General features: G+C 40.7%; 1 protein-coding gene across 1 annotated transcript in view; it reads left to right on the forward strand.

The window, feature by feature from the left end:
- The first annotated feature begins 4,967 nt into the window (after positions 1-4,967).
- Positions 4,968-24,639, forward strand: part of CDHR1 (cadherin related family member 1) — a 42,308-nt gene continuing 22,636 nt past the window's right edge. Inside the window, exons 1-9 of the mRNA XM_032231472.1 lie at positions 4,968-5,028; positions 5,764-5,859; positions 11,934-12,079; positions 13,525-13,575; positions 15,396-15,485; positions 16,194-16,280; positions 18,591-18,707; positions 18,877-19,020; positions 23,108-23,186. Coding sequence (XP_032087363.1) covers positions 4,968-5,028; positions 5,764-5,859; positions 11,934-12,079; positions 13,525-13,575; positions 15,396-15,485; positions 16,194-16,280; positions 18,591-18,707; positions 18,877-19,020; positions 23,108-23,186 — 871 coding nt within the window. The remainder of the gene's footprint in view (positions 5,029-5,763; positions 5,860-11,933; positions 12,080-13,524; positions 13,576-15,395; positions 15,486-16,193; positions 16,281-18,590; positions 18,708-18,876; positions 19,021-23,107; positions 23,187-24,639) is intronic.

The following is a 24,639-nucleotide window of genomic DNA, read 5'->3' on the forward strand; positions in this document are numbered from 1 at the left end:
ACAGAGCCCTCATCTGAGCCTTCCTCAGACTCCTGGACTGGCCCATGTTCCTCCCCAACCTCTTCACTGTCCGAATCTGCTGCCAGCTTTGCTGGCCGCTGGCAGGCCACAACACACTGATTAATTGCCCTCACTATTTCTCCTTAGCTCCTCAAGGTTGCTTCTCTCCTTGATTAGTTTCCATCCATTGTTTCATTTCATTCCATGTGGCCATTTCAGACAAGTGGCTGTCCAGTCTCTCTTCTTAAAAGAGCTGGATATTTCTTCTGCTTGGTGGTCAATCTCAGGGGAAAAGAGGGCCTGTTTTAATGAGCAGCAAAAAGGTGTCAGACGATCCATACGTGAAGGTCCAGTCAAACTGATTTATTGCTAACAGCCTATGGGCAGGAATCTTCTCAACCAATAGTTAGCAGTTGCTTGGGGTTAGATATGGGTTAATGGCATTTGGGGGAGGCAAAGGGGTTGCTTTTAGTCTGGCTGTGTACCTGCATAGGGATTCTAGGCTGATCCCTCTTTTAACTCTGCCCCGTGTTCTGTCCCTGGTATTTGAAACCACAGCCTATCCTGAGATTAGTGTTATTTGCCAAAGCTTTTGTCTGTGTTGTCAGATGTCAGATGGTAGAAGCCCAAGCTGAACTAAGGGTATCTACAAATTTTCCTTTGAAGGGGATGACTGTCTTACTCTGAAAAATGGCCATAATCTCCATCCAGATTTCTTGTTTGATGGTTCTGCAGTTCAGCCTAGTTTTGCTCAGGTTGAGGTTGTCTGAACGTTTTAGTCTGTTATCCTCCACCAACAGAGCCAAATACTAGACCAGCACTTGGGGCATCCTGGGCATCGTTCATTTGTGAATTTCCTGGGTGGAGATGTCCCTCTCAGTCTAGCCTGCCTTACAGATTTGTTGAGATGATAAAATAGGAAGAAGAACATTTTGTATCCTGCCTTGAGTTATACAGCTATAAATAAAAAGGAAGAGAAGAATGTATAACTAAGTGAGTAGATAGCTGGAGGGAGGGAGGGAGAGAGAGAGAGAGAGAGATTTTTTAATATGATTCTTGAAAGCTGTTAACTGGTAGATATTTGTGCACCTAATATTATTTCAATTAAGTTTATTCTCTCTTTTTCCCCCATTTTGTCTTACAGAGATTGTCGGACAACACAAGAAATGTTTCTGTAAACCTCACAAAACAAGAAAACTTCCCAATAATTTTTTTGTTCCTGGACCGCTGCCTCAAGTGTGAAGGGAAGGCTTAGACAAATACACAGTATCAGCTGCAAATTAGCCTGTTGTTGTTGTTGTCATTATTCTGGTCTGTCGTGATTTTTGGTTTCCGTCAAGAGTTCGGTCCTTCTGAAGGGTGTCACTTCGGGGAAAACTGTGCCGAGAGAGAGAGAGAGAGAGAGAGAGATGCTGCAATGCTCCTAAATATAATCTGGTTGCCAAGCTAATGGATTCTGATCATGTGACCCCCTGGGGTGATGTGATGATCGTCATCATATATGTGCAAGAACTGATTGTAGGTTGCTTGTTTCAGCCCTGTCATAACTTTGGATGGTCACTAAATGAATGGTTGTAAGTTAAGTCTGACTCTAAGCTGAGCTACCTGACTCTTCTTTAACTTGGAAGCCTTGAACCCTGTTTCCCTTCGGGGGAGGGAGAAAGATGCAAGGCTGGTTTCTCAGGATCAGTCCTGCCTTCAATGCTGGGAAAGGGACCCTTCCCCTGCTCCCACACACACATTTTGACGGGGGCTCCTGTGAGTGGTGGGGAAAGTTTAAATTGGACTAAGAATCATTGGCAGAAAGACATTCAAAATTCAAAACATACATCAACATCATAAAAGATTCTCAACTTAGAACTAGACAAATTCCACCTGCTATCATAATGTTAAATTTGCACGTTTCTTGCACTCTCTGTGTGTGTCTATGTGGATACATATATACATATATAGCAATAGCCCTTATATACCACAGTGCTTTACAGCCCTCTCTAAGCAATTTGCAGAGTCAGCCTATTGTCCAACAATTTGGGCCTTCAATTTACCCACCTCAGAAGGATGGAAGGCTGAGTCAACCTTTTGCTGGTGAGAATCAAACTGCCAAATTGCAGGCAGCCGGCAGCAGAAGTAGCCTGATTTTTTCAATAGCATTATAAAAAAGGGGTGAACTCTTGAGTTCTGACAAATGTTAAAAGCAATAGCTCTTCATTCACTTCAGGTCACTGCATCCTTTTCGAGTGAAATTTTCTTTCTTCCAGAATTCCTCAGAGTGACCAGAAGTACATAATTGGAAGAAAAGATTCAACCTTCTGTATTCATCTTTTTCTCTGCAAGTTTCATTCACAATTTTGTTTAAGCCCACACTTGTTTTCTGACCTGATTTTGGGGGGGGGGGGGAGGGGGGAGGAGTGCTTTGGGACTTTTGAATTGGATAGGTCTAGTTTAATGAAAAGAAGGACCAGGGGAGACATGATAGCAGTGTTCCAATATCTCAGTGGATGCCACAAAGAAGAGGGAGTCACTCCAAAGTACCTGAAGGCAGGACAAGAAACAATGGATGGAAACTAACCAAGGAGAGAAGCAACCTAGAACTATAAAAGAGTAATTTCCTGACATTGAGAACAATTAATCAATGAAACGATTGGCCTCTGGAAATTGTAGGCTACAACATTGGAGATTTTTAAGAAGAGATTGGTCAACCATCTGTCTGAAATGGCCTAGGGTCTCTGGTCTAGCAGAGGGGACCCTTCCAACTTCGTTATTCTGTTAAGATCTGATCCAATTTGCATCTATCATTCAATGTAATAAATTGAGGTGATTCAGACAGAGTGAACCTTCTATCAAGAACAGGATATATGTGTCCATCCAACTTGAGGGGCTTTAATACCTCAGCATCTGTTTTCGCTATTAAATGCAACTGTCAAAGCTTTGTAAGAAACCCTCCCTTCCCCTCCCCTGCCCTGGGTCCACCCCATCTCCACTCGATTCAGCATCCATCTCCAGCAACCCCAAAGTCAAGAGTCACTCCGTGACAAGAACGACCTAATTCCTCTATTGACACTTTGGCCAGGGGGACAGATGGTGCTGGGCTTCTGAGGAGGATTAGCAGGCATCACGGAAGGTTCTTATCCAGTCTGACCCAGAAGAGGTATTTACATTTAAAAAAAATAGGAACACTAATCTTTCGCACCTGACAATATTATTGTTAAGTGCAATAAGGAAATAGAAGTTGAACAGTGGGGTAAGGGACAACATCTACTCTGAATTTCTTATTTTAGATCATTATTTTAGATCTGTCTTTTTAACAATTGCTGATGGAGGACCGTGTTCTCCTCTTCTTCATAGCTTGCCTCTAGATCAATATTTCTCAATCGTGACAACTTTAAGAGGTGTGTTTACTTCAACTTCCAACGTTGACATCCTTTCTAACTCATTCCTGCATTAGTTGAGTTATTATTATTGTAAAAATAGCAACTACTATTCCACATTTATTTTCATAAAAAGTTTCCTCCTCAAATATGCATTTTTCTATCTCAATTTCCCTGAAATATCATTTTTTGTCCTAATTTGTTACTGAACTGTAGAGAATTTAGAGAAATGTATGGCCCAGAACATTTCTCCTGAAGTGACTGGAGCTGATGGATTTATTCTTCATGACAGCACAATGTTTTCTTGATACAAACCACACTTTCTAATGATAGGACTACAGACCATTACAATTATTCTACTAATATGGTTTCTAATTTGAGGTTGATGCTGAGATCGCTGAGTGTCTCATGTTTGACTTCCATCCATTAAAAAGTATTTATCTTAGGGCAAAACACATTCCAGAAAGTCTTTGATTAAAAAAAAAAAGATTTATTTAAGAATCTTTCCAATGATTTCCAATAAATACATATTTAGATTAATAGTTTATCGGTTATATTTTCAAAATAAAAATACAGTTTAGACTGCTCTGTTTACCTGTGATTCCCCTGATTCAATATAAAATTGTGATTAAATAGGAAAAATAAAATCTATTTAGTCATTTGCAAAGATATTTTCTCTCCAAACTATAAATTCCAGAATAAGTTGACTTTGTGACGATGAATTCCCCATTTTAAAAAATGGATTTATCTCAATCATGACTGATTCCAAAATATCCATTTTTAAAAAAGAAAAAATAGAAAGCCAAAAATGAATTTAGGAATAAAAGCCTTGCTTAAATCATCATTGAAGAGATCAATTTTGATTTGTATTCTTACAGTTCTCTGTGCTAATGGAATTCTTTGTTGTCTTTTCAATGAAGGATTAAAGTTAAAAAAGGATCTCCTTATTAACAAAATAATTCTAAATAGTGAGCTTCTTTATCAATTCCGAATTGGCTGCCTTTACTCCACGTTCAATGTATTAATTTCCTGATCCTAGAAAACAAAATATTATGTACAGCTGCTAATTCAAGAATATCAAGATGAAATTTAGTCCTGAGAAATGACTCCTTAGGTGTTTTGGTGAGGAAAAAAAATGCAGAACATCCTGGGAGTTGTTAACATTTTTTTAATTTATTTAGAAGGGGTATGAGTGGCGTTGGGAAGAAGAAAAGCAAAAGCATCAGGGGAAAAAAGAGAAGTTAAAGATAAACCAACTTGCCTTTTGGGTCTGGAAGGGTTTCTTTGGACAATTGCAAGCACGCTGCTGAGCAGACCTTGCTCCAAGCAACAGAGATCCTGAATGCTTGCAAATAAATCTCCCATTGCTGGCAGAATAATTGGACTAATTAAGTGGAAGGCAGGAACGCCTTTCAATGCTTCCAAAATTAAGTCTGGTCATCCGCTTAACATCTTAGCAGCTATTCCTGCCACTCTGCCAGATTCCTCATCCCCCCCCCAACTTCTGAAGAAGGTTTCAAGCAGGGAATTGGAAGGGTATTTCTCCTACCCCCCCTTTCCCCAAAATTAAGAAGAAACGGATTCTCTCTCTGAGGAGGGATGAAGCGAAAACGACATTTGCCAACCTCGTTGTTTCTCAATCTGGTGCACGTTTGCCTGGGTAAGTAGAGCCAAATCTCTCAAAACTATGCAGGTTGTGACTGAGGCAAATGTTTAAGATTTCGGGGTGTGTGGGTGTCTTCCTGCTAGTACGACTTTCAATTCAAGAATGGCATAAATATGGCATAAAGATGATTTACTCATTCCTATTTTTTCTTTTCTACCTTTTGGCTGTTGATGTGTTTGTAACCTCAAATGGGCTATTTTTTTAAAAAAAACTTAAGGATAGAATGATATCTAATGGGTCTTTCCTTGTTTTCTTCCCAACCCCTCCTTGGGTTCTGCTCTTCTCTTGTAGCAAGTAAGTAATTGTTTTCTTAAAGATTTTGGGGGAAGGCGTCCCTTTCAAAAATCAGGATGCATCTTTTAAATCGCTTAGGAATTCCTTGGAGGTTGAATGGAATATGGGTCCCTGGTGCAATTCCGGGGGATTTGATGAATTTTAATTAGCAAACATTTTGGGGGGATAGATTAGGTCTCCCTTATTTCCTTTCCTGTGCCTAAATTAAATTCTGTTTAAATTTAAAACATTGCCAGATTTGTAGCAATTTGTATTGTTAATGGCATAGTGATTTTTTGAAATGTTCAGAGTTTTCTCAGATACGAAGAGGTGAATTGGACTTACAGACCTGAGGGGTTGAACTGGGCTTTGTATACAGACAAAAAGAAGTCCATTCACTAACTTTCCACTTATTAAATGCTTCTCCCTTGAATTCTGCTTTCTCTTAACTTACAGTTCAAGCAAATTATGCACCCTATTTCTTTGACAATGGAGCCAGCAGCAATAATGGGAATATGGCCCTCTTCAGCCTCTCGGAAGATACAGCTGTGGGTCAGTGTTGTGATCTTGTGCCTCTCTGAGTGTTTAAAAACAGAAATGTTGAGATTTTGTTGGGGCTGTAATGGCATCCTCTCCAAGTTGGGATCCTCTGGGTATTTGATGCTGTTTTATCGATTCATCCTGACTATCCTTTGGGGACTCATTCATATGAAGATTTTCCTTCATTTTATCTCCACAACAACACCTCTGAGTTAGATTGGACTGAAATTCACACCAGACGTTTCCAGGGTAGACTGAAGATATAACTCCCTGGTCCTACTCCAATCCTTTAACATCTACCCAATACTGGGTTGCTAACAGTTTCCAGAATTCAAAGATTATATCTTCCAAGAGAGTTGGTGCCAATCTAGAGAAGATCCGTAGAGTTATTGATCCTCTTGCCTTCTATACTGAAGATCACTTGATGGTGGACAATTTAGGTAGCCTATTATTCTATCTCTATGCAAAACCAGTAGGTTTACATTACCTTTCAATGTGGTAATTAATAGGTTTGTGATTTCTGGATAAAGTTATTGCTGGGATTCACACATTCTTTTGTGGAACAACCCATCCTGATCTGGATAAATTATTCTAGAACTCTTTTTTGGTTTTCACATCAGAACAGGTGACTTCAGATACAGTGCTAAAACACAACTAATCATCTTAACCTCATGCATGAACTTAGTCTTTCTGTATTTCTTCTGGATCGATATATTAGAGAAAAATTTAAGGGTGTTTTTGCTAAATATTAGAGCTGTGTGAAGTTTCAGAGGAGGGCTTCATTTAGATAAAAATTCTTCAAGCAAAGCATTTTTTTCAAATGTACTCCATGAAGCACCGGCTGTTTCTTGGCTTTTTTTAGAGCAAAGCAATCATTTTTCTTCCCATTCAGAAGGCATCTTCCAGGCTTGGAGGGTCCAGCTATGAAGCGTAGACACCCCTGGACAGTTCACTCACCTGAGGCTGGGCAGTTTTATGGAAAAGCTTCTTCCATGCCTCTGAGTTCTTCTAACTCTTCTCCACTGCCCTCATTTAGAGGACATGGGTGGAGAAGGACATTTTCTTCTCTCTCTCAGTGACCACCTATTATCAGGAAGTCAGGTGTGGGAAAGGAATAAGATAACTTTTTTAGGGAGTGCTGCAAGGGAAAAAAATGGGAGAGATCATTTTCCAACAGGGTTAGCGAAAGTGCTTCTAGGCTGAAAGATTGTAAAGATTTCCCAGCCTGGAGATCCCTCAGCCTGGAATCCTTTAGCATGAAGGACATCCAAGTGAAGTCAGTTTGCTCTCCTGATGTCTCCTAACGTTGGTCCATAGGACTCTGAGGAATCCACGTGGCTTTGTCGCAGTGAATTCGATGCCCCGGTTCATGTCAACAAAGTAAATCAGGGTCCAAACATATATAGAGATTTTCAATAACCCACATCACGGTTGTCCCAAAGGTGCTTTTCCGAAAGGCAACTGGACTTTCTTGTGTGATTTTTTTTCTTTGAAAACCTTTTGCTTCTCATCCAAAAAGTTTCTTCAATCCATCCAAATTGCTTTATTGAAGTGTAATTTCATACAGGTGTAAATTCACAGAGAATGCAGTGATTTTTGCTATAGACATGCAGTTGACTCTGGAACAAAGCAAAGGATTTTCTTGCAGTAGTAAAAGTCTTCTTCAAGTCAAGCTAAAATCCAGTTGCGTACATGGATAGTTGGCTTTCATGACCACATTGAATAAACCTTTTTGGAAGTGGCTTGTTCTTACCTCCTTCTTGAGGCTGAGAAAGAATGATTGACCCAAAGACACTCAGTTGGGTTTGTCCCTAAGGTAGAACTAGAATTTCTGCTCTCCTGGCTTCTAACCTGACACCTTTAACTATTACACCAAATGGCTTCTGTTCCTTTTGCTAGCCTTTACCTTCATCTGAGTTTCAAAGCCATGCCTAGCCATTAGCTGCTGTCAATCTCTGTTACCATTTGCTAGTGTCTGGTACCAGAAGATAGAAGGATTCTACGTCCACATTCTGGACCAAGAGGACCACTGGTTTGAAAGAGGGGTCAAAGAGGCCATCTACATTAAGACTGAAAAGCCCCCCTCTCTCTCAACAGAGGGGCAGGGATATGATTGTTCTTACCTCCCACAGACCCATTAGATCTCACAGGGTTGGCCTCCTCTGGGTGCCATCTACCAGCCAATGCCGCCTGGCTATTACCCGGGGGAGGGCCTTCTCTGTGGCAGCTCCGGCCCTCTGGAATGAACTCCCCGCAGGGATTCGGACCCTCACCTCTCTCCAGGCCTTCCGAAAAGCCGTCAAAATCTGGCTTTGCCGGCAGGCCTGGGGGTGATGAGTTCCCTCCCCTCTCGACATGTATGGTTGTGTGACTGTTGTCTACTTTTATTATTTGTATTTTGTCTTTTATGTTCCCCTTTTTTCCCCCCTTGAATTGTTCGCCGCCCTGAGTCCTCCCGGAGAAGGGCGGCATACAAATAATAAAATACAATACAATACAATACAATGATTCTCCTGTTTACAACACGGTTTGTCTAGCTGATCCAAGAAGATCCCTCACCCATTTGCACTATTCAGGTGACTCTAAGGGGACAGATAAACCTCCAAGTTGCCTCAACGACTCTCAGAAAGAAAGCTAATGATGAGAAGACTGCAAGGAACATAAATCCTTCCATCCTCCACCATTCAATCAGAACTGAAGAAGCTTCTTGGATAAGAAGTGAAATGTCTTCAAGGAAAAAACAAAGTCCAGCTGCCTTTCAAAAAAGCACCTTTGAGATAACATGGAATGGTTTTTTTCAAAAAAAAAAAAAAGGCAGGAAGATATACATGTTCTACATCTCCTAGAAAAATAAACTCATCCGAACAAGGTTTGACAACCCAGTTTTGATATCCTTTAATGTAGTAGGAGAAAAATCTTTTTGAGTTTAGGAATTTTCAAGCCAGGCAGACGGCTTCTGGGAACAGATGTAGATGGTGCAAAGCTACCAGCTTCTTAGCCTGTGGCAGTCTACATTTTTTTTCCAAGATGGAAGGACCTGTGGTTTCTAAAAACACTTCATGCATTTCTTCCACCCTTTATTGGTTCTTTTATAGCTTGCTACATTGGGAATGTGGGTGAATTTACACCATTAAATCTTCATTGATGGACAAGGGAGAAAAGTTCTCTGCTCCATTGGTGCAGACTTTTTCGTGAACATTTTTCTCCAGGAGTCTCACTTGGACTCATAAAGATAAGCCTTAATTTTAATTTTCTCTTCTTTTCAGCAAGAGTTGCTAAGATAGATTTTAATTGGTGTTAATTCCATGCAGGAAAATGTTCTCAGAGTGTTAATGATATGGAGAGTCGGTGCTGAGAGGGTGTAAAAATTATCAGCAAGACACGTCTGATCTAGAAATAGAGAAATCAACCTTTCCAGTTTTATTAACGTTCTGATTGCATGCAGCAAGTCTAGCATCAAATTATCTGCAGGAGGTCACTTCAGCAAAACCAGTGGATTTCTTTGGGCTGTTACTGAAGAACAATTTCCTTTTTTGTGTAGGAAAGAGGTCACACAGATTAACCTTTCATATGCTCCCGTAGTTTTCATCACATTGCTAAGCAAACCCCTTCAATGCAGTGAAGGTAAAATATTTCTGCTTCCCTGTGAGTATTAGGGTCATTCAATCAATCAATCAATAATCAGAATAGAGCTGGAAGAGATCTTGGAGGTCTTCTAATCCAACCTCCTCCTCAAGCAGGAGATCCTATACTATTTCAGACAAGCGATTGTCCAGTTTCTTATTAAAAACCTCCAGTGATGAAGCACCCACAATGTGTGGAGACAACCTGTTCCACTGGTTAAATGTTCTCACTGTCAGGAAATTTCTCCTTAGTTAAAGGTTGCTTCTCTCCTTGGTTAGTTTCTATTCATTGTTTCTTGTCCTGCCCTCTGGTACTTTGGAGAATAATTTGACCATTTCTTCTTTGTGGCAGCCGCTCAAATGCTGGAAGACTGCACTCATGTCTCCCCTGATGCTTCTCTTCACTAGACTAGCCATGCCCAATTCCTGCAACCGTTCTTCTTATGTTTTAGCCTCCAGGCCTTTAATCATCCTAGTTGCTCTTCTCTGCACTTTCTCTGAAGTCTCAACATCTTTTTTGTAATGTGGTGACCAAAATTAGATGCAATATGCCAGACTTTATAAAGAGGTACTAATACTTTACATGATTTTGATTCTATGCTTCTGTCTTTCCCCACTGTGGTGTTAAAGGCCTCTCTAGCCATCCACAATTTTCCAAAAACCTCTGACAAGCACAAAATGTGCTATCCCTGTTGCCATTTCCAGTTTTGTTTTGTTTTTTATCACCTCTCTTTTTGGGAATATAAACATTACCCAATGATTCATGCACTCTTGGATGGTGTCAGAATAGGGAAGGAAGGACAAATTTAACACCAGCCCAGGGCTGAATGGCTTAACCCTGCCTGATTCTTTAACTAGAAACAGATTGAAAGTGACTTCTTGGGAACATAGCAGGAAAAAAGACGTTTTGGGAGGACATTTTTGTGGTGTGGTCAGGTGTAAGTATTGAAAGGTCCTTGAATTTCCCAATAAATGGACAAACTCAATTCTTTTTTTAAAAAAATCTTATTTCTATAAGTCAGACTTATAACACTGTTTTTTAAAAAATCCATAACAATCCATGGTTATGAGGGGTTCACATTTTTCACCCCATAATGTTCTTTCCTGCTTGGGGTCAGGAAACGTGCTGAAGGTGAGGATTGGGTATCAATTAAAGAGAATATTTGTAGCTGAGGGTTGGCATGAGGGCTCCTTGGTTCTCTTTGAGCTTGGTTGTTTTCTTGCAGACGTTTCATTACCCAACTAGGTAACATCATCAGAGTTAGTTAGGATTAGGATCATCACATTAGAATTAGGATTTTATAGAGCCATGTCCATCATTTGTCTTGGAGATAAGACCTTGCATTTCACATTATTTTTTTTCCTTCATCTCTATATGATTGAACAGCTCAATTAATCTCCATGAGCATCAAACTGAGTCTGAGTCTAAAAGGCTTCTCACAATGCTTGAATTACACTTTTTGATACATACCTCGACTTGTCTCCTACAGCATTTTTCTGCCCCATAACAATGAGGTTCTGAAACCTTCCTTAGTCAAGGAAATTGTGCTTGGATAATTTGGACGGAAGTGTCTTTCTCCAAAGAACCAGCTGACCACAAGGAGTTAATCAAATAATTGATGAACCATTTCAACTGGCCTCAATTATCTGGGAGATAATTTCTTATGAAGACACCATTCCTCTCATTTTAAATGTTCTAATCCAGCTTTATTTTTACTCATTGTTTTTTTTTTTTTTTTTAAAAAGGGTAATTCCAGACTGAGCCATTAGAAGACGAGAGCAGGAGAATCAGTGTGGTGTAGTGATCAAGATTCGGACTGTCACCCCACAGAGTTGAAACCTACTCTTAGATATGGAAGCTCTCTCTCTCTCAGTCCAACCTATCTCAGATAACGATTGTTGCAAGTAAAACTCTGAGGAATGAGTTCCACCTTGAGTTCCATCCAAATACTAACCAGTCCTGGTCTTGCTTAGCTTTTCTGTGGTCAGTCAAGTTCAGTCGGTCGATGGAACCAGTGAAGGCAGTTTGGTGCAGTGACTAAGGTGTCAGGCTAAAAACTGGGACACCGTGAGTTCTAGTCCCATCCTAGACAGAAAGCCAGCTGGGTGGCCTTGAACCGGCCACACTCTTTCAGCCCTAGGAAGGAGGAAATGGCCAATCACTTCTGAGATCTTGCCAAAAAACCCCACAGAGATCTTTTCAGAGAGTTGACAGGAGTCAAATCAGACTCGATGGCACAGAAAGATGCACCTGGTCAATTAAGTGCTACAGAAATAATCCAAAATAGATGGAGAACTTCAGAACTGACTTTCCAGAGTGATGGACATTACAAATTAGTGATTAGCATAATTTCCATAATAGCTGTCTTAACAATAATAACATCAATTCATAACCAAAAGATTTGAAAAACCTTTGAGAAGCTGTACAATGAAAATAACAATCAAAAACTGTTCCTGTTGTAGGCACGCATGTTTATACACTAAATGGAACAGATCCGGAAGGAGATCCGATAACCTATGGCATTACCTTTGATGCCGGAGCAAGAAAATACTTCTCCGTGGATGAAAACTTTGGAAATGTTACCCTGATTGCAGAGCTTGATCGGGAGGTATGACCCAGAAGAATCTTTTTCAAAATCTTATTTTCCCATGGCTGCGGTAGGGATCTTGGTGTGAATTAGGCTATTTAACATTCAAAAAGTGATGGTGCTGAGGAAATCAGATGATTAGAGATTTCCTATTGTTTGAAAGAAGTTCCAGAGCTGCAGTCTAGAACTCTTCTCCCTGTTACATTCACAGGCATCATCCTTGCTGGAGGAGAGGAATGCTCAGTGCATCTCCTGTCTCGAGGGGTTTGAGCCAAATGTACCTTCGTTGCTAAAATAAATACTCAAATGTCTTTTCCCCATTATTGAGCACTGGGCATCCTCACTTCTACTGCTATCCACAGCTGAATCTATGGTAATGATACCCCCAGCATCCTCAGATCCTCCTTATGACAAATATTTGTGCTATTTTTCATGGCCACCTCCTTTTGTGGGGTAATTTGGATACAGGGAGTCCTTGTAGTTTGGTTAGTGACTGTTGGAAGTCACAACAGCCCTAAAAAAGGGACAGGACAGAAGTTCCTACTTACAACCCTTGCAGAATCCCCAGGGCCACGTGATCAAAATTCAGATGTTGGGCAACTGACTCATATTTATGACGGTTGCTATGTCCTGGGATTGTATGATCCCCTTTTACAACCTTAAAGGGGAAATCAGATTCATTTAACCATCTTATCTTAACTTAACAACTGCAATGATTCCTTTAATAACTGGGGCAAGAAAGGTCACAAAATGGGGCAAAACTCACTTAACCAATATCTCACTTAACAGAAATTTCAGGCTCAATCGTGGTTGTAAGTTGAGGACTACCCCATGGAGATATTTGCCTTGAAGTAAGATTAGATGGATTTTTCTGTTTTCTGTCAGGACCTGCTTCTCCTCCTTTCCCAAGAAAGAGTAGACTCTTGAAAACGTGGTATTTCAGAAGGAACCTTTTATTAAGAAGACGGGATAGTATGACAGGCGAAGCAGACTCTAAATTCCCTTGCAAACTGCAGAAATAGGGCCTTAGAATCCCTCCCTCCAGTCCGGATGGGGATTCAGCCAATCCACAGGTGTAAAGATGTTTTTGTAATGGCCGTCCTGAGAAACAGATAAGGAGCCTTAAACAATCCACATGCCTCCCTCTCCTTACTACATTCCAAAGAAAGTGAGAACCTTGTAGGGAGCTCAGGCGCCAGGAAAAGAGTTTAAAAATACAGCTTACCCCCATGCCCCCCCCTCTCTCCATCTGAATAGCAGGATCAGGTCAGGGATCTGAGAGCCCTGTTGAACTTCCAGGGCTTGGTTCTGGGGAGTCACTCAGACACTCCTGTTGTAAATTTGCACTGTAGCATTTATGTTGCGGGATTGCGTTGCCTATTTTTTATTAAATCCAAAGCGAAGAGAAATCAGGTGTTTGTACGTTATGAACAATTGCTAAAATATACCCTTCTTTACATCCTCAGACACAAGATGAGATCGAAGTGGTTGTTAATATTTCTGATGGATTAAGCACAGTGAGTATATCAAGAGAAACGGGCTTTCAATCATTACAGACGTTCCATTTCGTAGAGATGAAAGTCTGCTTCACACCTAAGCAAATAAACAACCAAGATGATTAAAGGCCTGGAGATTAAAACTTAGGAAGAACAGTTGCTTGAATTCGGTCTAGCTAGTCTGGAGAAAAGAAGGACCAGGGGGGACATGATAGCAGGTATTCCAGTATTTGAGGGGTTGCCACGAAGGAGCTCAACTTATTTTCCAAAGCATCTGAAGGCAGGACAAGAAACAATGGATGGAAATGAATCAGGGAGAGAAGCAACTTGGAACTGAGGAGAAACTTCCTAACAGTGAGGACGATTAATGAGTAGAACAGCTTCCCTTCAGAAGTTGTGGCTGCTCCATCACTGGAGGTTTTTAAAAAGAGACTGGACAGACATTTGTTCAGAATGGTATTCCTGCTTGAGCAGGAGGTTGGACTAGAAGACCTCCAAGGTCCCTTCCAGCTCTACCCTGATTGATTGATCTTAAGCCCTGTTCTAAGATGACTCAGGTCTGAGTCTGGTCCCAGCCTTTTCTTCACCTAGCCTCGCTCCATCTTCACTGGGTCACACATCCCTGCTTGGGCTGCTGATCTCAAACTGCAAATTGAATCATCCCGTATCTATTTTCAAATCTGGGTGACAATGAATCCTTGTGTTGCTACCTGGATCATTGCCTGGATAAATCCCTTAAAAGCCGATTCCATAGTTATAAATTCAGTCCAGCTTCTGATTATCAGACAGAAGCCAAACATTCACATTAGAAGATCTTTGTGACAAGAAGCTGTTTTACTCAAGGAATGAAAGAAGATCATTAGAGGGTAACATGGTTCAGGCAATGTCTCCACATGATCCAAAATTCTTTGCATTTGTTGATACTTATCTCTTTGGGTGAACGTGAGACTATCCTGAAAATTCAGTGCCTTGACTTCAACTTTAAGTCCATCCGATCTCGGGCTCTTTAATCCACTCATTCATTTGGTCTTCAAAACTATTACGAATCTAAATTTATTTTTTTGCATATATGCTAATTGGAGTGTGTGGACCATGGGTCCCAACCTGGAGTTTTCCCAAATCCTTATTGAGCTATTCTCTCACTTCACCCAGAAAAACCAGTACTAACAGGGCTGTGTCCTTACATTCTTGTTCAAATAAATGTCACACAAGGTGTCATGTGGTTGGTTTAATTTTGGCTTCGCTATGAGCTGTGAAGTCAGCCATTGCCATTTTCCAGTTGTGATTTCTAGCTTAGTATTGGGTGTGATCTATGCTCTGATGGCTTTGACAATAGTCTAGTTAAAACCAGCTATAGCTCAGCATGATCAATACAACTCTATGGTTTCACATATTGGGAGAAATTGAAAGGTCTATCACATGGAATACCTCAAGCTGAGGTATTTTTGCACTGAATTATCTAAAATCTCAGAAATCTTTCAGACTTTGCTGCTTGATCTGAAACTCCTCTGCTTTTCAGCTATTCTCTCCTTTAAAAGGAAATGTTCAGTTTTTTAAAAAAAGCCATTGATTTGAATTTTTCTCTTTTGTTCTGAACATAATTAATTTCCTTGAATGTAACCAATAAGATCTTTGGAAGACTCACTGCTGTTACTATCCCGATTGCTTAAATCTCCAGGGTGTATTTTTCCATCTTTATACTGTAGTCCTTTGTTACCGCCGTATTTCTTTCTTCCATTACCAGTAGACTAGGATGCAATAAGCAAGCAAGCATGCACAGGACTGCGTGTCACTCACACGGCCTGCCTGCCTGCCTGAACTGTTCACATGTTCAATTTTAGGTGGCGGAAAAGGTCAGAATCGTTATAACAGACGCAAATGACGAGAGACCGGAATTCATCAACACACCTTACATCGTTCAAGTCCAAGAGGTTGGTGGGTTTTGCTTGAGTTCTTGGATGGCTGGAATGATGAAGCTGCATGAAGGACAAAGCTTTCACACTCATATGGTAGCCACTTTGGTTAGTGGTGAGATGCTGCTCTAGAAACCAGGAGATTGTAAGCTCTAGCCTTGTCATAGCAATGAAAGCCAGCTGGGTAGCATTGGAGCAGTTGCTCTCGCTCTCTCAGCCCAACCCACCTCACCTGGTTATTAGGTATGTCCACTATCTTGAATTATATAGAACAAAAGTGGGGGAGGGGATAGAGATAGGGATGGGGGGGAGCTGTGTGATTGGGTTTGTATTAACCAACATATACATGTATTTGAGAAGGTCCAGTTCTACAAGTCATGTCTGTTGAATATTACATAATTATCATATGTTATTTTTCTTGGGAAATCTACAACCAACAGATTGCTTTCCTATTTCCTCCTTTCATCACTGTGAAGCTAGTGGGGATGGAGAAGACGATACATTCCTTGCATTTGTTTGTTGGTTTCATCTCAGTAGGGCCTCTCATGGTTTCCTTCTCCAGTGCACTCTCATTTAGGCAGTGGGGTCTTCTCCTTTATTACTCGTTTCTTCTCACCTACTTTTTCTCCAACCTGTCCACCTTCGGCCACTCTATTCTTGCATCCCATCTCTTGCTATTGCTGTTCTTGCTTTCAAGCCCAATTCAACTCTTTTCTGGATTTTCAGAACATGCCGGTTGGGAGCAGCATCTTCAAAATCGAAGCAGTGGACAGAGACACAGGCTCAGGAGGCAGCATTAACTATTTCCTGCAGGTAAAGCTAAAGCTTAAAAGACACAGAGTCTTTGGGCCATTTGGCTTTTGTTCAACTTAGAAGGGGACCAACCATTCCAGATGGCTTGCGGGTTTTAAAAAGTAAAGAACAAAAAGATAAAAAAGAAACGGATTCTGCAGCTCTGGAAGAAACAGATGCACAACTTTGGGCTCATGATGCTCCACCCGGGACCTGGGAGAACAGTCAGGTTTTGAAAGGTGGTTAGAAGATGATCAGGGGGGAAACCAGAGAGATGCTGTTCTAGAGAGGAAGGGCCATGAGAGAGAGGGGGGAGGGAGGGAGGGAGGGAGGGAGAGATCAGAAACATTGAGATTTCTGATCAGGAGCTGAGTTCCTCTGATTCTGACTTAAGAGCAATGTGTCTGAAAACACAGGAATATATTGGGAATGCATGGAGGTTAGAGATAGCCTTCCCCACTCCCCATTTTGGACCCTAATGGATTTACCTCACATTTATTGTTTTTAGTGGTGGGGGAGTTCATTTTTGAAGGAGGGACCACAGATATGAGTTTATTCATTGCCAAAACTAAACATCCAAATAAAATAAAGTTGGTTGTTATCTAAACCAGTACAATTTACAAGATAAAAAGAAAATATCATGGCAGAATAATGTTGTTTCTTGCCTAATTTAAAGACTTAGGAAATGTCAAGAAACCAATTATTGTAGCATGGGAGCAGATCTAGGGCAACTGATCGAGTAGCTTCTTTTGAAAGCACACAGATTTAAGGAGGATTAAATGTAATCTGCTTAATAGGAGCAACACGCAAGCCAAGCCCTATTTTGTTCATGACCGAGATAGAGAGGAAGACAATTCATTCCTTCTCGAATGAGTCTTCAGGGGTTCTGAGTTTTTATTCTTCTTCTGTTGAAACAGAGTCCTCCTCACAGGTTCATCCTGATGTTTAAATTCATATTTATTTTCCAAGGTCTCTATTACCACCTTAGGAGATCTCTGCTTCTTTGAATTTTTTTGAAAAATGTTGTTTGGTTTTGCTTAACACTGACTTGGATTTTTTCTCCTTCTTACTAGTTGTATTGTAAGTTAAATTTAAAATCTGAATTACTATGTTGTGTTTTATCTTGCTTTGGTTTTGATGAGCTGAACAGGAATAGAAGGGGAAAATTATAAAATTAGGAAATCCCTGTTTTAATACATAAAAAATAGCCCACAGTCCTCTGCCATCCAAAAGTCCTTGGACGTGGGAAATTATCTTGTGGGGGGTAAGGAATCTAAACCATTGTTCTCTCCCTAATGTTCTCCATAAATAACCATGGATGTTAAAAGGAGCTTTGGGGTGAACTTGTCATTTAAGAAAGGATTAGGGATTCAGGGTTAGATTAGATATGCAAGCATTTCCCACCTTCTACTGTTTCTTCGATTATATTTGAAAGAAAATAAAAGAAAATTCATGCAACTGAAAATGGTCCCTTTTGAATCTCAGGGTGCTTGGAGAACACTGAGGGCTACACAGCCTTCTTTACATTGTTAGAGCCACTAACGTTGTTAGAGGTCACCAATCCTTTCTTCCTACTGTAGATCTTAGAAAATTTGGCTAGGGTGTTAGGGCTGCACAAAAGCATTAGGAAAGGGACAGCAAAAAGAACCGGTATCTACAGAGGTTCTTGGTCATCCAACTCATGGTTGTCCCAAAGAACAACCATTGTTCTGAAGAACTGAAGAAGCAAAATGTCTTTAAGGAAAAACAAAGAAAGTCCAGTTGCCTTTTGAAAAAGCACCTTTGAGTCCTTCAGCTGGTTCCATAAATAGAAGGCTCTCTCTGAAATATCACCAATCGATGCTGTTTATAAAAGGTCCTTGAACTCTCAATGTCCTTTTCTCTCTCCTGCAGAAGGAAAGAACATGTCTTGCATCTAATGTAGTGGAGAGCAGTGAAAAGATGGTGGGACATGTCCCGCTTCCTGGTCTTTGGGATTTGTTTTTGCCAAATTGAAGATGGGTAGGGTAGAGATGGTCAACGTTTCCTCCTAAAGGTCTTTGCCAGATCCTTTCCCTTTGTCTGCCCAAAATGACTGTCTTAATGATGTCTTTGAAAGCCAAGTTCAACTTGAGAGAGTCTTATCTTGAAAAACCAGTTGATTATAGCCAGTGCAATGTTGCCTTTCTTTCTTTCTTTCTTTCTTTCTTTCTTTCTTCCTTCCTTCCTTCCTTCCTTCCTTCCCGTTCCTTCTTTCTTTCTTTATTCCTTCCTTCCTCCCCCTTTCCTTCCTTCCTTCCCTTTCTTTCTTCCTTCCTTCCCTTTCTTATTTCCTTTCTTTCTTTCTTCCAGAATATCCATACAAATAAATTTACCATAGATCGTCACAGCGGTGTCCTTCGCATCAAAACAGGGACCAGCCTCGACTACGAAAAAGCAAGAACTTTTTTCGTGACTGCAGTGGCTAAGGTAAAATAGATTCCTCAAAAGGGTAAACTCGTAATGGCAAACCAGGTGTGCAGATCATGGGAAATGGTACAATTTCTAATGATAAACTGGTGATCACTTAGTGATCCTATATCAATTGTGGGTTGATCCAGTGGTTTATAACAATCTTGGAATTATTTTTGACTCCCAGGATGGTGGGGGAAAGCTTCGTGGAAATCACAAGGTATTTTCAGCCACAACTACCATCACAATCAATGTTGAGGATATTCAAGACACGCCACCAATTTTTGTGGGCACACCCTACTATGGGTATGTGTATGAGGACACACTGGTGGTGAGTATTATGGGGGTCCTGTTTACCCCACCCAAACAGTATGGATTCCAAGGAGCCCTTGGTGCTCTCTGAGCTTAATGGTTTTCTTGCAGACGTTTCATTACCAAAGTAGGCAACATGAACAGTGCTAGAAGGGAGGGGAGTTTGGGAGGAGGGAGGAAGAGAGGAGGTGGAGGGAGGGAGGAGGAGGATTGTGGGTCCTTGATGCTCCATAAGCTTTGTTGTTTTCTTACAGACATTTCATTATCCAACTAGGTAATAGCATCAATGCTAGAGGGAAGTGGGGTAGAGGAAACAAAGATTTATCAACTGAGACAAACAAGCTAACCATAAACAATAGCCTAATTCAGCAACTGCCAAGACCACTCCCACCAATACTGACAGGGCAAGCCACTTGTACATAAACAGAGAATAAATCCCATTCCCATTGAGCACTGATGATGTTACTTAGTTTGGTAATGAAATGTCGGCAAGAAAAAACACCAAACTCAGAGAGCGAAAAGAACCCCACAGTTCAATTCTGAGCTACAAATATTCTTGTCTGTTTGGATTCTGGAAGGGGAACTCAAAGCAAAATGGCTGAGATGTAAAGAGGTCTGTATTTGCAGAATGTCCACACAATGCCAGCTGATGTCCCTTTAATTCCATTGTACCATGTGCAATGACAATAAAGTAAACTAAAACTCCCACCACTTCTTTCAGCCTGCTGCTTCAGCAGATCTGTAGAAACAACAGAAGAGCACAGGGAGATTCTGCTAAAACAGGAGATGAAAAACCATTGAGCGATTGTATTGCAATTCAGAAATGACCTTGATATGAAAGAACCATTGAAGAGGGACTTGGGGAAGCTATTACGGTATATAATCCATGGTTGTCCCACGCATGAAAAAGAGACAAGTATACAGAATAACAGAGATGGAAGAGACTGTGGAGGTCTTCTAGTCAATCCCCTTGCTCAAGCAGGAGACCCTATAGGGTTTCACACAAGTGATTGTCCAGTCTCTTCTTAAAAGGCTCCAGTGATGGAGTATCCACAACTTCTGAAGGCAATTTCTCTTCCACCTGTTAATTGTCCTCCCAGTTAGGAAGTTTCTCCTTAGTTCCAGGTTGCTTCCCTCTTTGATCAGTTTCCGTCTGTTCTTTCTTGTCTTGCCTTCGGGTGCTTTAGAAAATAAGTTGACTCCCTCTTCTTTGGGGCAGCCCCTCAAATATTGGAAGGCTGCTATCATGTCACCCATAGTCTTTCTTTTCTCTAGAGTAGCCAGACCCAATTTCTGCAATCGATTGTCATCTGTTTTAGTCTCCAGGCCCTTAATCATCTTGGTTGATCTTCTCTCCACTCTTTCCAAAGCCTCAACATCTTTTTTTATAATGTAGTGACCAAAACTGGATGCAATATTCCAAGTGTGGTCTTACTAAGGCTTTAATGCTACTGGGGAATTCTGGGAGTTGAACTCTTAAACTTGCCAAGTTTGAAAAAACTCTCAGCTAGACAATAGAAATAGAAGGGAGAGGATAAAAATGGTATTTAAAAAGTTGCCTCTTTCTGCAATGAATTCACTTTGCTATAATACATGCAATATACATGGATACAATGCAAGAATGTAATTTTATGTTTAGTTCTAAGGACACTCCTCCATGCTACTACAATCTGGCAAACTGGAAAAGAGAACAAATAATCCAGTCCAACTGCAGGATTTAGTCTCAGCAGAGATACAAGTCCAACTTATCACTGCCTATGAGATTTTGGTTAATCCTGTTTTAATTTGCAAGACTACAAATGGATTTAAAATCAACCAAGAGTCCAGGCCAGTGTGTGAATTGGCTCTGGAGTTTGTCACCCAACTTTTATTTATAGCTGATTCCTCTTCCTACTTTTTTTAATCTTGTGTTGCAGACATTTCTGTTTTGTAGCACTATATTTTACCATACATATTTAGATAGTTTTCCCAATCAGATGGCAAATTTCTGGGAATACTGGAGGTGTCTTTCTTTCACTTTGTAATTGTGGCAATAAAATGTTGAAAGATAATAATTAACTTAATATAACTATTAACCAGTGATCTGGAAACACCCTAACAATGAAATAGAGGACTTTGACATGGAAACCACTGAAGAAAACAATGCAATTAAGCATTAATGACCTCTGAGGGAAAATATATTTATTATCTACTGATAAGATGTGAATACCGGGGTGCTGATACCTCCAGGACAAGCAGGATAGGCAGTCATGTTTCCTTGTCACACATTTCAGAAACATATAAGTCGTCATCATGTGTGTAGTGAGCAATTAATCAGATGCAGGCTGAACATACATGAGAATCAAGGATTGACTATTTAGAGAATAACAACCCCTACAAAAACACACCATTTCCAGTGTTGATCTGTTCTTTCTTGAAGTGTGGTGTTCACACAGCTGTGTGGTCCTTAGATCAATCTCATCTCCAGCCTAGGCAGAAGGACTAAACCATCTCCAATTTCCAATTCAGTATTTGGATAGTTTCCATATTAAAACATAATCAGGCAAGGAGACACCAGAAGCCATCCACGTTTCTTTTTAGACAAATAGTTTTTTAGACAAAAGTAATTCAGTTGCCTAAGCGTTTCAGGAATCTTAAAGTTTCCAGGATTTCATGGTTAGGTCTTCAAGACAAAGCAGAGGTTTTATGTCCACATAGACCCTTCTACATGATCCTGGACCTTCAGATGTCTCAACTGGAGCTCTGATGGTCCCATGTTGGACTGAACATTGAAAGCTAACATCTCAACTGAGTTAAAAGTAGCCTAGACATATATAGAAATATTGATAGTCATCTTGAAACCCAAAGATCAGGACATTGACTTTTGGGCTTCAGTACAATATAACTCATAGAGCTCAGATTGCCCAAGGATTTCCTGAGACAGTTCTACAAAGGAATCATTGAGTCTGTCATTTGTGCCTCTGTAACTGTCTGGTTTGACACAGCAACCAAACAGGACAGGCACAAGCTTCAAGGGATAGTTAGAACTGCAGAAAAAACAATGGCTACCAGCCTGCCTTCCACGAAGGACCTGTATACTGCACGAGCCAAAAAGAGGGTTGAGAAAATATTTACAGACATTTTCTGGACATAAACTGTTTTAACTGCTCCCCTCAGGACACTGCTACAGGGCATTGCATGGCAAAACAACATGCACAAAGATAGCTCCCCCCCCTCCCCCCGTGCCATCATTCTGCTGAACACCTAGATCCCACAGTACTGTCTTATACCAAAGGATATTTAACCATGTAGCACGCTGTGTTGTTATTATCTTTGTCATCTTCTCATCATTCTCATCTTCTTATTTTTCACTTGCTGTTTGTATCTTATGATTATAATTGTATTTTGTGGTTTATGATCTATGACTTATCACTTTGTTGCTTGTATGTACACTGAGAGCTTATGCACCAGAGACAAAGTCCTTGGGTATACAATCACACTTGGCCAATAAAAAGGTCTAGTCTGGTCTAGTCTAGTCTAGTCTCCTTCCAAAAAACATTTGCAAGTTTCCCCTACCACTATGATGTCCCATCTCATCTCCTCAGAGTAACACTTCACATTCTTTTTACTTCACTAGTGTCAGACCTGCCTCCAAACCATCATTTAGGAAAGCAAACTCTTTACTCCAGTTGATGAAGTGAAAAAGAACTTTTACCAAAGATTTTGGTTGCAGGAAAGTGAAGGCAGAATCTGAAGTTCCTGCTCACTGACACAAAGAGCCAAACCCATCATTCTCCTTTCCCACCCACCCCCAAATGTCTGGCCCATGGCCACCCAATCCCTGCAATGTTGTGGGAAACTCTGGGTTGTTTAGGCTGGTGGAATTTCACACTCAGGGTAAGTGGCCTTGAAGATGCCCAGCATAACCAGTATAAACAGCTCTGGACTTCTTCACATGTCAGGACCCCATTTTCCACTAATAGATACACATGTGTGGATTTTCCCAAATGCCTCCCCCTCCCTTCCCCTTTGATGGAGGGATGCCAGGAAAGTACCAGGCTGACAAGGGAAATCCTGACAACTAGGCCTCTCGATATAAAGATTTTTTTCTTCCTTTTTCTCCCTAGGGATCGGAAGTTATAACTGTTGTTGCCATTGACGGAGACAGGGGAATACCTAATGACATATATTACAGCATTATGAATGGTAAGTGGTTGGTGTAACTGGGAAGACATAACTAAGCTAGGTAGAGGAAAGAAGAGAACCTTGACGATACCTACCAGAATGATTTCCTAGGGCAACTGCTATAAAATATTCTGAAAATGTTTGTGTATGCACTTCCAATTTGCACTTGCCCAACGTGTGACCTCATATGATTCACCAAATCCCCTGCGTTGGTGGTTGTGTTGCTTTAGGCTTGTTGTTGAATCACAAACTCAGCCATCGGCCTGGAAAAATGAAACCACTTGCTCCTAAAAGCAACTGTTGTTTGCAAGAGGGTTTAACTTTCTGACTCCTATCCCTTCACATGTTGGTTGGTTTGGGGCAAATTAGAAGACATTCATACTTGACATAAGGATGATTTCAAGTTGTTGCAAAAAGTGTGTAACAGAGTGTGTGTTTTCCCCCTCCAGAAATGTGCGCAACAAATGAAACTTGTGAAAGTTAAATCTTCTCACTTATCATTATTATGAGAGATGTTCTCATGGCTGGGAGGTATAATTATACATCTGCTAATTAAAAATGTTCTCTCTTTTTAATCAGCTTAAGCTTCATATAGCCGATACTTTGGCATTCCAAGGTAGGGCCTGGATCCTTAGAGTGGCTTTATAGAGAGATCCAGGACAGCTTTATCCACAAATTCTGCTTTTCCAGACTTTTGTTGTTACTGTTCAGGAGGAGCAGGTGATTTGTGATTTTTCATCCTTCACTAAAAATTGGACAATCTTCAATGCTAGGAATATGCCTAATTCCCACATTTCAGGTTTCCCCTCAGAAACCTTGCCACTGAATGGCCCAGTTCCTGAAAACCATCCGTGCAGTATCTCGCCTTTTTAAGCTTGACTCACTAGAAAAAGTTCATTTAAAAATGAACTTAACATCATCAAAACTATAACCACTCCCCAACTCCAGCCCCAACTGGGCCGGTGAAGAGATGGAAAATCACAGCTCTTCCTGTGTGTGAATCAGTCAAGTTTATTTTGTCTCATTGCTGCTCCCATTTTCCCAAAACAGTTAATTCAGTCTCTGTCCACCAGACAGCTGATTCTTTGGGGACTCTGCTAGGCACAAAAATACATTTCCCAATTCTCCTCCAAACACATTGGCACATTTTCTAACTTATAGTTGATGCTACATCACCTCCCTACTACCAATTTGGTATTCTTGCATGAAAATGTAAAAAACAACTATGTCTAGTTTAATGAAAAGAAAGACTGAAGTGATGTAGGGTTTCCTGCCTAAGCAGGGGTTGGACTAGAAGACCTCCAAGGTCTCCAATATTTGAAGGGCTGCCACAAATAAGAGGGGGGAGGTCAACCTATTATCCAAAGCACTTGAAGGCAGGAGATAAAACAATGGATGGAAAGTAATCAAGGTGAGAAGCTACCTAGAACCAAGGAGAAAATTCCTGACAATCAGAATAATCAACCAATGGAAT

This window comes from Thamnophis elegans, chromosome 15, assembly GCF_009769535.1.
Source record: "Thamnophis elegans isolate rThaEle1 chromosome 15, rThaEle1.pri, whole genome shotgun sequence".
Classification (NCBI taxonomy): Eukaryota; Metazoa; Chordata; class Lepidosauria; order Squamata; family Colubridae; genus Thamnophis; species Thamnophis elegans.